Here is a 14,903-nt window from a genome sequence, read left to right on the forward strand (position 1 = left end):
GATATTAAAACTCTGAAATTTGAAGTTTTCTATTTTTCTAAAGTTAAAACATGGACCATGCCAGGGCAAGTTTCCCTGTACTACCATGCCAGTGTGCTTCCATGCCTGCAGGGACAACAGGTGCTGGCCAGCTGGTAGTTTTGCCACTGTCCTCCTTCATTCTTTAAGAAGTAACATTGTCGACAAGGATGTTAATAGTGATATGGACACCTCCCCATTAGAAACTAAACTAAGACCATGGAAGGATTTCACGTTGACCACCAAACAGAGGTCTGATATGGCCAGCTTATGACTGCTACTGACCTGTGCTGGATTCAAACTAAAAATAAATAGCTTCTCTACTCCTTTTTCAGTTTGCTAAAGTCATCTCTCCAGCCCCTTTCTTTTTTTCTTTCAATTCTTAGTGTTGATGAAAGTGAAGTATCAATAACAATGGCTTGGACCAAACGTGTAATGTCCGATGTTACACTGACTTCCCTACATTGCTCTCTGTATGCACACTGGGCTTTCTGCTCTGCGTGTCTCTTTTATTTCTGGGTGTTCTCATGAATGGTTGGGGTTAATTTCATAGTGGTTTTTAGTGTATTGCAGGGGTAGGCAACCTATGGCACGTGCGCCGAAGGCGGCACGCGAGCTGCTTTTCAGTGGCACTCACACTGCCCGGGTCCTGGCCACTGGTCCGGGGGACTCTGCGTTTTAATTTAATTTTAAATGAAGCTTCTTAAACATTTTAAAAACCTTATTTACTTTACATACAACAATAGTTTAGTTATGTATTATAGACTTATGGAAAGAGACCTTCTAAAAACGTTAAAATGTATGACTGGCACGCAAAACCTTAAATTAGAGTGAATAAATGAAGACTCGGCACACCACTTCCGAAAGGTTGCCGACCCCTGGTGTATTGTGAACTGTGAAAACTGATCAGAGGAGGGCACTATAAAATAGGCCTCACTCCTTTCACGTGAACAAATACATATGCATTATGAACCATCAAATTGAATTTTGCCTGTGACATAGAGGATTTGAACTGAAGTCTCCAGAAGTGAAAGGCTATTATATTAACACAATGCACTTCACTCCCTTTTCTTAATTGGGTCTGTGATTTCAATGACAGTCATTCAAGCAAGAGGTGAGAAATCACATTTGGTAACTTTTTAGATTTTCAAAATGTAAACAGTTTTTCAAACTATCAGACTTAATAGTATAAGGATTCAGATACCTGAGCCCAGATGAAAATGCTAGCAGTAAAATAGTTCTAGTCTAAAGTTTTTGTTATTTCAACACAGATTTTTTTGTAGTGTGGGAAGGCTGTACATCTCCACATCCGAAGCATACAGTTATGAAGAAACTGCAGGGAGATATCAGACAAAGAAAGTTCCAGTTGTCATGGCAACAACAATTAGCAGCAGATAACAAGAAAACAATGGGTTTAACAGCTTGGTCTAATAGTGATTTAATTACTTAGCCTTCTGATTTGTCCGTTTGAATACACGGGAATAATTCAAAGCTGTGCTGCTGCCATATGATGCTTTAATACTTTATTTTTGGTCTCTTACAAGCAGAAGTGCAATAGCGTCATTAACATAAACGTTATTGATTCTGTATGCCCTGAGAAAACCAAGACAAATGCTCTTTAGCAAATCCGTCTCATCACTTAATGTCACACAGCAAAGAGCCCACTGTTTGACAGATAGGAACAGTCTGTGCTCATTGTGCTAAAATGATCACAAGACACAATAAATTCCTCTATAATGTCATCCTGTTTTTTTTTTTTTTTTAAGTGGGCAGAGAATTTCAAATTATTGAGGTCAGACCCTGGCACATTTCATTGCTCATGTCAGGAGTACATTCTGTTGCATACAGAAACTGAATGACACTCTTTCTCTTCCTTATTTTACTACTTCAGGCTGTGGAAATGGCAAATACCTTCATATCAATTCTCAGACCTATAAGGTGGGCTGTGATTACTGCTTCCCTTTGGTGGAGTCAGCACGAAATGATGGCCATGAAGTAATGGTGTGTCATAGTCTGTGCCTGCCATATCGGAATGAGTGTTTTGATGCGGTCTTATCCATTGCTGGTAAGTTTTGTACATTGGCAATTTCTGTTGGCCAAAATTTCAAAGGATAATCATGTTTGGAGCTTCTAGCCTGGCTTCACAATCTCTGCCAAGTGTTTTGGCAGAGGGCAACACAAGATTTGGGTAGACCAAGGAAATTTTGCATCAATCTAGTTATACCACTGCAAACCCCTCCTCACTTTGCCAGTGCTGTGCTGTTAGTAACTTGCTAAGGTAGGTTTCACTGGTACATGCACTGCCTACACCAGTGGTTTGCAAAAACTCAAATATAGACCAGGTTCTATTTGGGCTTTTCCCAGTGGCAAAAATGTGAAATGATGACTACCTGCCAGCAGGAAAATATGATGAAAAGAGCCGGCAAAGGAGTCTCTGGTAAAACAGATTTATGTGGAGAGGAGTAGACTGGGCCCTGAGTTGCAGGGCCAGCATTCATTCAACCACAGTAGTGGGAGGTGCTGCCACTCTACTAGCAAATGAAGGATGAGACCCAAAACTTACCATTGTTTCCTGTTGTTGAACTCTTAAGATGCTGGCACAGTTTGGTAGGGAGGCAGGGGCAGAGTTATCTTGCTTTTTGGTTTGAGAGAAGGTAGAAGCCTTATCTTTTGGACTTGTGGAAACCCAATATTTGTACATTCTGATCAGGTAATTACAAGCTGAAGTGTATGTTTCTATAGGCAGGAAGATGCACATGATAAGGGAACCCATTGGAAAGATGGCACTGATGGCTTTGTACACTTACACAGGGTTTCGGGTGAAGTTGTGATTACATTAATTTCCCAGTCAAATGTGTAAAATTCTGCATGAAATATCTAGCTGTTCAATACTTGACAAATATCAATCACTACAATATACTGTGAAATTTTAAAATAATCACCAGTATTCCATCTTTTCATAACATGCTGTAGTCACCTGCATCACCACCAACTCCTGTCTCCTCTCTGCTCTTAAGGCTTCTTTTATTTTGTTCCTCTTTCCTTTGCAGCTCACCTTAATGGGAGAGGACGTCTGTCCTTGCTTCTGTAACTGAGACCTCAAGTAAGAGTGAGGCTGCAGAAACTTCTATATCCTTCACTACCTCTCCTTAGAAGCTACGGGGCTCTCCTCTCTTTGGGACAATCTTCATGAAATTACCTAACAAGTCCACAAGTCAAATAATCATATTAAAAACAGGATTGATTAAAAATAGTGGAACTAAAACAAAAGACATTATTTGCTTAACAGAGGAAGATTTACTTTTCCTGTAAATTAAACAAGATGAGACACTCCTAGCTTCATTAAAGCAAAATTTAAATGTGAATATCTTACATCTCTTTAAATCAATCACTGATCAGGCTGACAGCTTCCTCTCCCTATCTCAGAAAGTCTTTCTTTCAGCCTCTTGGGACTCTAGTTTTCAAATCCCAGATCCATGTCAAGTCTTTTGATGTTCAGAGTTGCTTCCAGAGTTTATTATCATACTAGATACAGTGTTCTGTTCTATGTAGGTATTCATGCTTAGCACTGGAGTATCTGAGCACCTTACATTAGTTTATTAAGCAACATGACGACACATGTGTAACATGTTTGCTCTCTCATCCTTTCCCCAGTTGGAGAAGTGTGTGCAGTGGGGTGTTTTTCTTTGGACATTTTTTACTGTGTGTTAGAGAAGGCCAAGCTCACAGACAGGTGGCTTACACTTAGAGCAAAAGGTGTAATGGTCCTTAGTTCCTATGGAAGTTTATTCCACAGTCTAGGGCCAACCCCCAAGACAGCTTTGTCTTCTGTACAGATGAGCTTTACCATTATTGTAAAGAATTCCATTACCCTGGAGGAGCATAGTTGTTCACCAGTCTTCATCCCAGAGCTGTAGGTAGTTTTCTAGGTCCAGGACATGGAGCACCTTGAAGATATGGACTGAACCCCTGAACTTGATCTGATAGTCTATGGGAAGCCAGTGTAGAGAGCAGAGCATGCTTACAATAGCCCATGTTGCTGAGGAGATAAACTAGTACAGAATGCTGCAGGGTGAGTTTTCCAAGGGGTGATGGCTTCATGCCAAGCTATACTGCTGTCGTCCAGCGGAGAGGTGGTGAAGGTGTGACTAATTGAGGCCAGGTCATTGTCTGCCAGATGAGACTGAGATGGTAGAAAGCATTACTTGCAGATGTGGCTATGTAAGCTCTTAGAATCGACAAGTTATCTAAGAATCAGAGGGGGTAGCCATGTTAGTCTGAATCTGTAAAAAGCAACAGAGGGTCCTGTGGCACCTTTAAGACTAACAGAAATATTGGGAGCATAAGCTTTTGTGGGTAAGAACCTCACTTCAAGTACTTGCATCTGAAGAAGTGAGGTTCTTACCCACGAAAGCTTATGCTCCCAGTACTTCTGTTAGTCTTAAAGGTGGCACAGGACCCTCTGTTAAGTTATCCAAGAGTACTCCTAGACTACAGACTGAATTGACCAATTGTTGGTGCGTACCTTCATCAACAGGTGACTTCATGGCGGCAAACTCTTCAGAGTGCTTTCGTCTGCCTACTAGTATAATCTGTTTTACTCAGGTTCAGCATCAGTCAGCTGTTAATGCACTAGGGCATTGGTGGTAGTAGTGTGGCCGTATGTGGTAACGTATAATATTGCCAATTCATGATTTATTTTTTTTATCATGCATCTCATGATATTTGAAGTTCTTCTCAAAGCACAAGTTCTTGGAGTAATAGGATTATATGAGAATCTCAGCTTCTGGTTGTCATTTTTTTTAAATGAAGCTTCTAGCCCATGTGGTTGCTGAGAAAAGCTTTAAAACGTGCACTTTAAAGGATCAAAAACCAAAAGGCAAATAAAAAGAACTCCAGACTTCTTATTTAAATCTCGTGCTTTCTAAGCCAATCTCCTAGGTTTTGGACCTGACTCATTTTTATTTATTTATTGTGAGCGATGGGTTTTGGCAATACTGCAGACAGCCCTCCCATCTCTGAGTCCTGTTTGTCCCCACATAATCTTCTGAAGATAGATACACACCAGAGGTGATGGTAAACAATTGCATTTCCTATCTTCCAGGAGATTGTCTAGTGACAGGAATAAGGGCCTTCAGCAATGCTCAGGCCAGGACTAGACTAGAAACTTTTGCCAGCATAGCAATGTTGATTAGAAGTAACTTCATGATTTTTTGGCCACATTTCTATGCCAATAAAAGCCCTAATGTAGATGCAGGTACACTGGCATAAAAGTGTTTTTGCCACTATAGCTTCTTTTGCTCAGGGAACTGGTATAAACTACACCAGAAAAAGCACTTTTTGATCAGTACAAGCTGCATCTGCATTCAGAGGGTTTTGCAGTAAAGCTACACTAGCAAAACGTATAAGCATAAAGTAGATCTAAATAGATTCCTTTCAAATGCGTAACTCCTAACAGACAAATCTTCCACAGCTCTTTGCCTGCATTTGGAAAGGTATCCTGTACGTTTTCTCCATTTACTCATAACACAATTTTACTCCAGTTTAAATATCGCTCACTGACAGAAACCAGCCCCTTTATCACAGTCACATATACTGATGGGGTTTTTGTGTGATTGTATGCATCAGAGTGCCAACCCTGTCCCATTGAAATCACGTGGAGGTTAGCCATTGACTTCAATGACACATGGGCACCAATCCTTCTATCTCCCTTTCTGTTAAGGAATTATTAATGCTGTCTGAATCCACTTGGCATATCTATAGCTCTTTCAAAATGGCTTTATCTCTATCCTAGTGAGATCATGCTCTTTATGAACATAACAATGGCCACACTGGGCCATTGTGACATTCCCCAGGTACAATCTGGACTGCTGAATAGCTGTGTCCTGTCAGTTCTCCAGTCTGGGGTGCCTTTTACATTGCTTCGCTGTGAAAGCAACCGCTCCTGGCCTTGCTCACACACAGCCTCTAACATGTAAATTACTCCCAGCTATACTGCAAGAGTGTTTCAGCTAGCCATTCCTGAATTATATTGCAGTGACACCAGCGAGTTCTTGTCCCCAGAAATGTGCGTCTTGTACTGTCCAGCTCTTTCCTTCTGTGCAGTACAAGCTCACAGAAAGTACGTCATCTCAACATGGTTTGTGCATAGTATTTTCTATTATTATCTTAAATCTTCTTAGCATATGTGCAACATGCCTCTTTCATCACAGAATTTGGTCCACTGGTTGGATCATTAGTTTCCCTGGCTTGGGATGGGTACTGATGGGGAGTTCGACGTGAACGCTGATCCATGCCCCCCATTGGGAAACTTCATTTCAGATAACAAACACTTTAATCCAAACACACACTGGTTTAGATAAAACAATAAAACAAGTTTAACTACAGAAATATAGATTTTAAGTGATTACAAGTAATGAGGCATAAAAGTCAGAATTGGTTACAAAGAAATAAAAGGTAAAATGCAAAATAATACCTAACTTACCAAGCTAAATGAATTCAAAGCAAAGATTTCTCTCACACATGCTTATAGCTGTCTGACTGGATCCTGTTGGCCAGAACCCCTACCCCAGTTCAATGACGCTCCTTAGTAGAGATGAGGGGAGAGAGGTAATTTGTATCCTCTCTTCTCCTTTATAGCATTTCTGTTCTTTGAAAATCCTCTCCAACTGGGGTTCAGGCGACAGCAAGTCTGTTTGCCAAGTAAATTTCTCGCTCACACTCTTCTTCCTGCCAAAGAATGGCTGCTTAACCAGGTAATAATCCATTTGGTTATGCTCACACCTGGCAGAGGTGTCATTTTGCTTATTGTCTCTGAGGAACTGTTTTGTGCCTGATTTGTAAACTTGGAGCGTGTCTCAGTAAAGTCATACAGTAGAATCTTATTATTTTACATACAATGTTGCCACACATATTTTACCAGGACAGTAATGTTCAGCACATTGAGTTTTCAAATGATACCTCCTCACAAGGCATACTTTGTACAAAATCCATTATAGTCTTGTAAAAGTGGTGAACATAGAGGTACAGTCCGTCACAACCATCTAGCCTGTTATCTTGTCTTCCGACAGTGGCCAATGCCAGGTGCTTCAGAGGGAGTGAACAGAACAGACAATCATTGAGTGATCCATCTCATTGTCCACTCCCAGCTTCTGGCAGTCAGAGGCTAGGGACCTCCAGAGCACGGGGTGCATTCTTGACCATCTTGGCTATTAGCCAGTGATGGATCTGCCCTCCATGAACTTATCAAATCCTTTTTTGAAAACAGTTATACTTCTAGCCTTTACAGCACCCCATGACAATGAGTTCCACAGGTTGCCTGTGCGTTGTGTGAAGAAGTACTTCCTTAGGTTAGTTTTAAACCTGCTGCCTATTAATTTCATTGGGTGATCCATGGTTCTTGTCTTATGTGAAGCAGTAAATAACACTTCCTCATTCGCTTTCTCCACACCATTCATAATTGTATAGACCTCTGTCATAGGCCTCCTCAGTCGTCTGTTTTCCAAGCTGAAAAGTCCCAATTTTTTTACTTTCTCCTCATAGGGGAGCTGTTTGGTACCCCTAATCATTTTTGTTGCCCTTCTCTGTACCTCTTCCAATTCTAATATATATTTTTTGTGATGGGGTGACCAGAATAGCACACAGTATTCAAGGTGTGGGTATACAATGGATATATATTTGGATGAAATCTCGTTAAACTCTCCTATGTATTGAGTTCCTTGACTACTTGAGATGGGGGCAGCGGTGAGACCAAGCTTTTTCTTTTAATTAAGATATGCCATTTCTTTCCTTTGTATGTAAAGGCAAAGTCATCATGTGCTGCTTCTCTCTCTCAGCCAGATATGCTGATAATTTGGTAATAAATAGAAATTACTTTACTATCTGATCAGTTTCCTTGTCCCACTAGGAGGAAAGAAGCTGCTAGAATGAATAGCAAAGGGCTTTCCTTAAAGTTAATGCCATTATATGAAAGAACTTCAGTTTAATCTGTCATGTTTTTGTCAGTACAGCAAACTAAACATAGAGGGCCAGATTCTGAACTGGTGTAAATCTGCCTAGCCTCACTGAAATCAATGGAGCTCTGCCAATTTGCACCAGTTGAAGACTTGGCCCAGTGTTGCTAGGAATACTCTTCTGCCCACGCTACTTTTTTAGTTGGAGAAAGTTTTAACACTGTTAGGAAATGTGGAAAGATCTGAACGTGTGAAATGAGAATAATTAGCCTCTCTTCAACGGTGAAATCAGAAGAGTATCAGTTGTGACTCATCGGGGATATTATCTTGCAAGCCATGATACTTCTTCTCTGTATGGAAAAGATTTTTAGAAAAGGGATCACTTTTATAAAGGGCAAAATTCTCCTCTCAGATCCGCATTGCAAATACCTGTTGCCTAGAAAACTCCTGTAAAATGTGTTAGTTGTCAATACTACAACATAGAAATCTGTGCTGAGAAGTTCTGCATTAATGGAATCCCCTTCTGACATTTTATCACCATGAGGAATTTTTAAAAGCACTCTACTGAAGTTGATAGGCCTAAAATTAGCTCCATTAGCTGTGTGTGCACATCATGTTCTCTCCTTTGCTCTAGCTGTCTATTCTGTATTTGTGAGCTTTAGAGAACAGGATTCTTTCATCATTCTGCCTCTTCACAACCAGGAAGAAGGAATTCAAGATCTAAACAAAGTGCAGCGTGCCTCCTCTTGTTTCATGTGCTTGTGTTTGTGCTCATACAGAAACCTGCTGCCTTGTTGGGTGGTTGTAAGGACTTCCAAGAGAGAGATCTCAGTTGTCATTGTTGCAGCCCAGGTTGCAATGGCAGTTTAAAAACTGCAAAATTATTTAAATTACTGTGTGTATTATAATATAGGTTAAATGTTATTTCTTTCAGGAGTCCTTTTAATGCCTTCAGTGTTCCCTATGGCTTTCATGGGGATTCTTGCCTGAAGGGCAAGATTCTGATCTCAGTTACATTGGTGTAAATCCATAATTAACTCCAGTAACTAATGCCAGATTTAAACCTGTATAACTAGGACCCTACCAAATTCACAGTCCATTTTGGTCAATTTCATAGTCATAGGATTTAAAAAATCATAAATTTCATGATTTCAGCTTTTTAAATCTGAAATTTCATGGTTTTGGAATTGTAGGGGTCCTGACCCAAAAAGGAGTGGTGGTGGGGTTGCAAGGTTATTGTAAGGGGGGTTGCGCTGCTGCTAGCTGCAGCACTGCCTTTAAACTGGGCAGCTGGAGAGCAGCAGCTGCTGGCCAGGATCCCAGCTCTGAAGGCAGAGCTGCCACCAGCAGCAGTGCAGAAGTAAGAATGGCATGGTATGGTATTGCCACCCTTACTTCTGCGCTGCTGTCTTCAGAGTTGGTTGGCCAGAGAATGGCGGCTGCTGACCAAGGGTCCAGCTCTGCATGCAGCAGCGCAAAAGTAAGGGTGGCGTGGTATAGTGTTGCCACCCTTACTTCTGCACTGTTGCTGGTGGGGCACTGCCTTCAGAGCTGGGTGCCCAGCCAACAGCTGCTGCTCTCCAGCTGCTCAGCTCCGAAGGCAGCACAGAAGTAAGGATGGCAATACCGAGACCCCCCCCCAAAAAAAACCTGCCCCCCCCCCCCCCCCCCCCCCCATGAGAAATGCTGGTCTCTCCTGTGAAATCTGCATAGTATAGGGTAAAAGCACACCAAAGGCCAGATTTCATGGAGGGAGGCGGCCAGATTTCACAGTGCATGACACGTTTTTCATCGCAGTGAATTTGGTAGGGCCCTATGTATAACAGTATGTACAGTACTATACAGAAACCAATGACAAATCCACAGTATTGTAGGTGACCCTAAAAACAGCCTTTACACTTTTTTCTTTTTTTATTTCACAATGTACTCATGCCTCACTGCAAACAATTTCAAAAACTCTATCAAACCAGAGTGTCAGCGTGGTAAACATTGCACAGTTATAAATAATGGTGCGAGACAGAGGAGAATAAGGTCCCCTCTCTATTTAGAGACCATTCTATTACATAATTTCTCTTTTATTATTATTTTATTATTAATAGCAGTGATAATGGTTAACTTTTATATGCCCCAATCCTGCACATGCTTAACTTTTATTCATGTGAGTAGTCCCATTTAAAGGCAGAGATTCATCTGAAGTCAATGGGAATACTTTACTCAGATGGACACTCCGATTTCTTTCAGTTGAGTAACTGTCTTCAAATAGCACATTTCCTCCATAGCTCTCAAAACAGTTTACTAGGAGAGGAGTTGTTTGACATTTGCGTGAAAACCTGACCCTTGTTTTTAAGTGTTCATCTGCTCCTGCTGCATTTTCTCCTCCTGAAGTCATAATCCTCCAGTTGAAAATTATAATTATTGCCACAGCAACTAATTTTTTATATTGTAAACAAGGGATTGAGGTTTTAGGTGAGTAATAGATAGCAGGAGACGATGAACTCCTAAACCACAATATCTTACATTTGTATAAAAATATCTTACATTGTCTGTGCTCCTTCCTCCAGTTTCCCATGTGATATGCTAACATGATGTTCACAAGTGTAGGAGTTCTAATGGAAGCTCACAGCCTGATCTAACGAACCCCTGTGCATACTTCTCTGCAGCCAACATCTTGGAGTGCTTTTATGAAAGGAAGGAAACCCAGAATCCTATTAATTATTATGGTAAACCCAAAGGACCCAGTCAGGACTAGGGTCCCACTGGGATAGGCACTAAATAAACACAGACACAGGTATGGTCCCTGCCCCACAGATCTTGCAGCCTAATTGGAAACAATATGCAATAAGTGAATGTAGCAACCAAAGAAGTGAAGATGGTAGAGAAGTGGAGTGGATGAAAGTAATGACAGTAAGATCAGGTGGTTACATAGGCTGGCTGTGGAAGCAGTTTGATGGTCCTTGGTGCTACCAAACCATCTGAATTATTTATTTAATTTAATAAATAAATTAAAATCAGCTATCCCTAAACCAGCAAATCCTTTGAGACAGAGAAAATCCAAGATGGTAGTTGCAGTGTTTGGTGGGACTGGCAGAACATCCCTGCAGTTTGTTGCTGAGGAATGCTGTCCTTATCAGCTGACACCACTGGATATCAGTGGAATTCTTGCTAACTATTATGGGCTGTTCTTATCTCACTTACAATGGTATAAACCAGGAGTAACTCCATTGAACTTGTATGTTCTAGTGTCCCTGGCACTGACAAATCTTTGAAAAGAGGCAAGTTGTAATGGATTTATGAAGCAAATTGTAAGTTTACTTCTAGTGGATATTACACAGGCAGCTCTGCCTGGTGCATCCCAGAAAGCTTGACCATGATATTAACTAGAGTTGCTGCCTCCTCCTTCCTCTAGGAACTTACATCAATGAGGAACAACCCTATCTCTAAGGTTCCCTATTCTGTTACAAGTTAGAGCATTGTAAAACAGGTGTGAGCCCAGAATCAGGTCTTGTGTTTTTTCCATGTTTCCATTGGGCTGTCAGTGGCCTGTTAAGCTTTTTGCAATTTAATTATTCATTTTAGATTGTAATTGGTCATTGGGGGTCTTATTACTGCTGTCATGTTGACAATATATCTTTGTTTCAAATCTTAGTCACATGCACTTAACAATCTGTTACCTGGTTACTAGGGCTTGGCCATCTGTTCCATGTCATTAAGCTAAGTGACAGCTTGTCACTGACTGAGCAACTTGTAAATATGACTGTTGTCCTCCAATCGCTCACTGCGCAGAACACCACAACTATGGCTTTGGAATAAGGAAAAAGTTTTCAGGTTTAAACAACCTTCACAAGATTTCTTCTCAAGTTCATATTGTCAATCTAGAAGCTCTAAGGAAGCCACAGCACAGAATTTTCATGGTATAACTCAATAAAATCACTGCCCTGCTGCATAAGGCACTAAAACTGCTCTAGTCTTTACTTGGGCAAAACTCCCACTGACATCAATAGGAGCTTTGTTTGAGAAAATGTGGTGACTCTGGAGTAGCTTATGCTAACTGTAAGGAGAGGCAGAGGCAAACCAAGACAAGGGATGATTTTAAATTTTTAGAACTTTATAAGGGGAAACCTCAAAATTGTACCAGGAACATAAATAATATAGAACGTTACCAAAGACTTACTACTTAATGTGGTTTGATATTTTTGTGTGTGTGTGTTTTCTCCCTAAGTGCTGTCCCAGCTTTGCGCAGACACTTGGCACAGCAAACCTCGAGCGAACTGCCCAATGACCAAAGACCTGTTAAGGTACAAAAGCACCCAGTCAGGTTTATTGTTGACGAAGCACGGTAATAGCACCTGGCAGACTCTATGAGGGTACTAAGACATGTATGCCCGTGACAACGGACGCAGCTCAGTCAGTGGCAGGACTTTCCACTGCCCCCTAGGCTGGCTGAAGATACTCTCTCTGAGATACATCTTTATACCCTGAGAAAAGCAAGTTACGTACTGTCCTCCTGACCTTATCTTTTAGGAGGGGTCAGTGTGTTTCTGTACCATCCTTGATAGGATGTGCTGGTACCACTTGATATCGGGATGTGTTAGCGTGGGTACTCAGGTTCTTCTTAGGAATGTGTATTTGTGCAATATTAGCCCTGTTCTTGCCAGATTCTGGAGCAGGTCCTGCCTCATACCAGGCCTCTGATACAAGGGCTTATGTCTCAGGCTCTCTTCCTACTACACTTATAATAATAAACAACTATAGCTTACCAACACGTTAACTGTTGTGAGCTTGTACATGCTGTGCAGTTAGTACCAAATGCATTATTATTAATGAGAGATCACTGCAGAGAAGAATCAGCTTTTCTTCTCTTTGGCTGTAAGTCCAACTGTCCTGTTCTTTTCCTTCTCTTGGGCTTGAAGAGCTCCTTAGATTCGATGTTCTGTGGCTGTACCTCTTTTCACTGCGTTTATCCACAAGTGGGGTTTCTTCACCTAGTGGGCCCTTGCTTCTCCATTTAGGCACCTTTGAACTGTCTTCCGTCAATAGATGTTCAAACAGTCATTCTCTCTGTTCATATACTTGAGATCCTTTGTGGATGGGCTTCTTGTTTACTGCTTCCAGGATCTGTTTTCATCTTACAGACCTTTGTGATCAATTATCTCTGTCAGCAAATATTTCCTTTCAATTATTTTCCCTTAATACTCTCTTTCTGGCACAGCTGTAGATTTTATTTCCCTCTACTTCCCTTCTCTAACAGTGTCTGCTAACATACCCAGGTATAGCGACAAAGAGTCCTGTGGCACCTTATAGACTAACAGATGTATTGTAGCATAAGCTTTCGTGGGTGAATACCCACTTCGTCAGACGTATGACGTATTCACCCACAAAAGCTTATGCTCCAATATGTCTGTTAGTCTATAAGGTGCCACAGGACTCTTTGTCGCTTTTTTTAGAACCAGACTAACACGGCTACCCCTCTGATACTGATACCCGGGTATATTTTTGTTTCTGCTTCTCCCGACCTGCAGCCTTTCCTATTTTCCTTCTTTCCTCCTTCTTACTTCCTAGGCCCCTACTTTTATTCTCCTGTTCTTCTTTTATTTTATCACCTCCCCTCCTACCCAGGATCCGGTTCATCCACCAGCTCACATCTCAATTCTTCTTCTTCCCTAGCAGTTTTTTGGTCCAGCTGCCCCCCCTCTGGTGGATTCCAGGCCCCCATCCCAGCTCAAGCTGCCCTTTTATTGGCTGTTTCTCGCCCCAGGACAGCATTCTCTGCTGCTGCATCACAGGTGCTAGTGCCAGGGTAAGGGTTACTATGAAAGGACTGCAAGGTTGCACCCTGTATGGAGAGTGTCGTGAGCTCTTTCCTTCCTCACCTTATGCTCCATTTAAAATCCCAGCCCCCTCCTTGGGTCTACTAGTGAGCAACTCACATTGCTCTCCAGTAACCTCCTCATCCAGCTAGATAGAGCAACACTGAAAGGGAGGCACAGCTGTCTGTGTTTAATTACTTACGCTAAACAATCTGTTCCACCTTGTATTTAGCAATGATATACTGACTACATTTCCCAGACTTGAGGAAGAGCTCTGTGTAAGCTCGAAAACTTGTCTCTCTCACCAACAGAAGTTGGTCCAATAAAAGAAATTACTTCACCCGCCTTGTCTCTCTAATAGACTGTCTCAGTGAGTGTCATTCCAGGCTCACACACAGCAATAAGCTCTTCTTGTTAAAGAAAAGCAATTTAATATGAAGAAAGGACCAAAGGAAGGGAAGTGTATGTTTGTAATAGATTTACCATTTGAATCATGAGGTTGCCTCAATGGGACCAGTCCTGCAGCCCTGACTGAGGCAAAATTTCAATTGATCTCAGTGTAAATTTAGGATGACTAAAGATTATGGGATCAAACCAGTGTAAGTTCTTTGAGGACAGAATTAAGTAAAGAGAGAGATAAGAGGCTCAAAGAGGATTCTCCCCCCAACCCTGCTTTTTTTTTTTTAAAACCCAACTTGCTGATATTTTACAGTGGTTACCCCTACCTCCCTGTGACCAGTCTTTTGCTGATGCTGACTTCACCCCTTTACAATTGTGCTTAACTTTAAACACAAAGTAATCCCGCTGTAGCCAATGTAGCCAGATTCTTAAAGCTAGGCACATGAGTAAGTACCTTGCTGAGTCAGGGCCTTAATAAACCGACAGTTTATAATTATAATTGTTTATATTAAGGTTGCATCCACATGTGTGAAGTGCTGTCCACAAATATAGGAAAAATCTAAGGTGGCAGGAATTTTACCATCTAAGAAATTTGTAAATGGGTAAGTTGTGGGGAAAGAAGTAGTTCTTGGGAAAATAATGAAATTTAGCTAGTAAATTCTCTGCAGTAAGTAATAGGCATTTTAGTTTATTATTATTTTTCCCTCACCTTCTTTTAATACCATCG

The 14,903-nt window shown here is 41.2% G+C and overlaps 1 protein-coding gene across 4 annotated transcripts in view; it reads left to right on the plus strand.

Annotated features, from left to right (window-relative positions):
* LOC117871043 (probable tRNA methyltransferase 9B) overlaps window positions 1-14,903 on the plus strand; it is a 44,480-nt gene that overhangs the window by 13,069 nt on the left and 16,508 nt on the right. For all 4 annotated transcript variants that reach the window (XM_034758631.1, XM_034758632.1, XM_034758634.1 and 1 more), the window contains one exon: window positions 1,910-2,083. In XM_034758631.1, the coding sequence (XP_034614522.1) occupies window positions 1,910-2,083 (174 nt within the window). The remainder of the gene's footprint in view (window positions 1-1,909; window positions 2,084-14,903) is intronic.

The sequence above is a fragment of the Trachemys scripta genome, chromosome 1, assembly GCF_013100865.1.
Source record: "Trachemys scripta elegans isolate TJP31775 chromosome 1, CAS_Tse_1.0, whole genome shotgun sequence".
Lineage (NCBI taxonomy): Eukaryota > Metazoa > Chordata > Testudines > Emydidae > Trachemys > Trachemys scripta.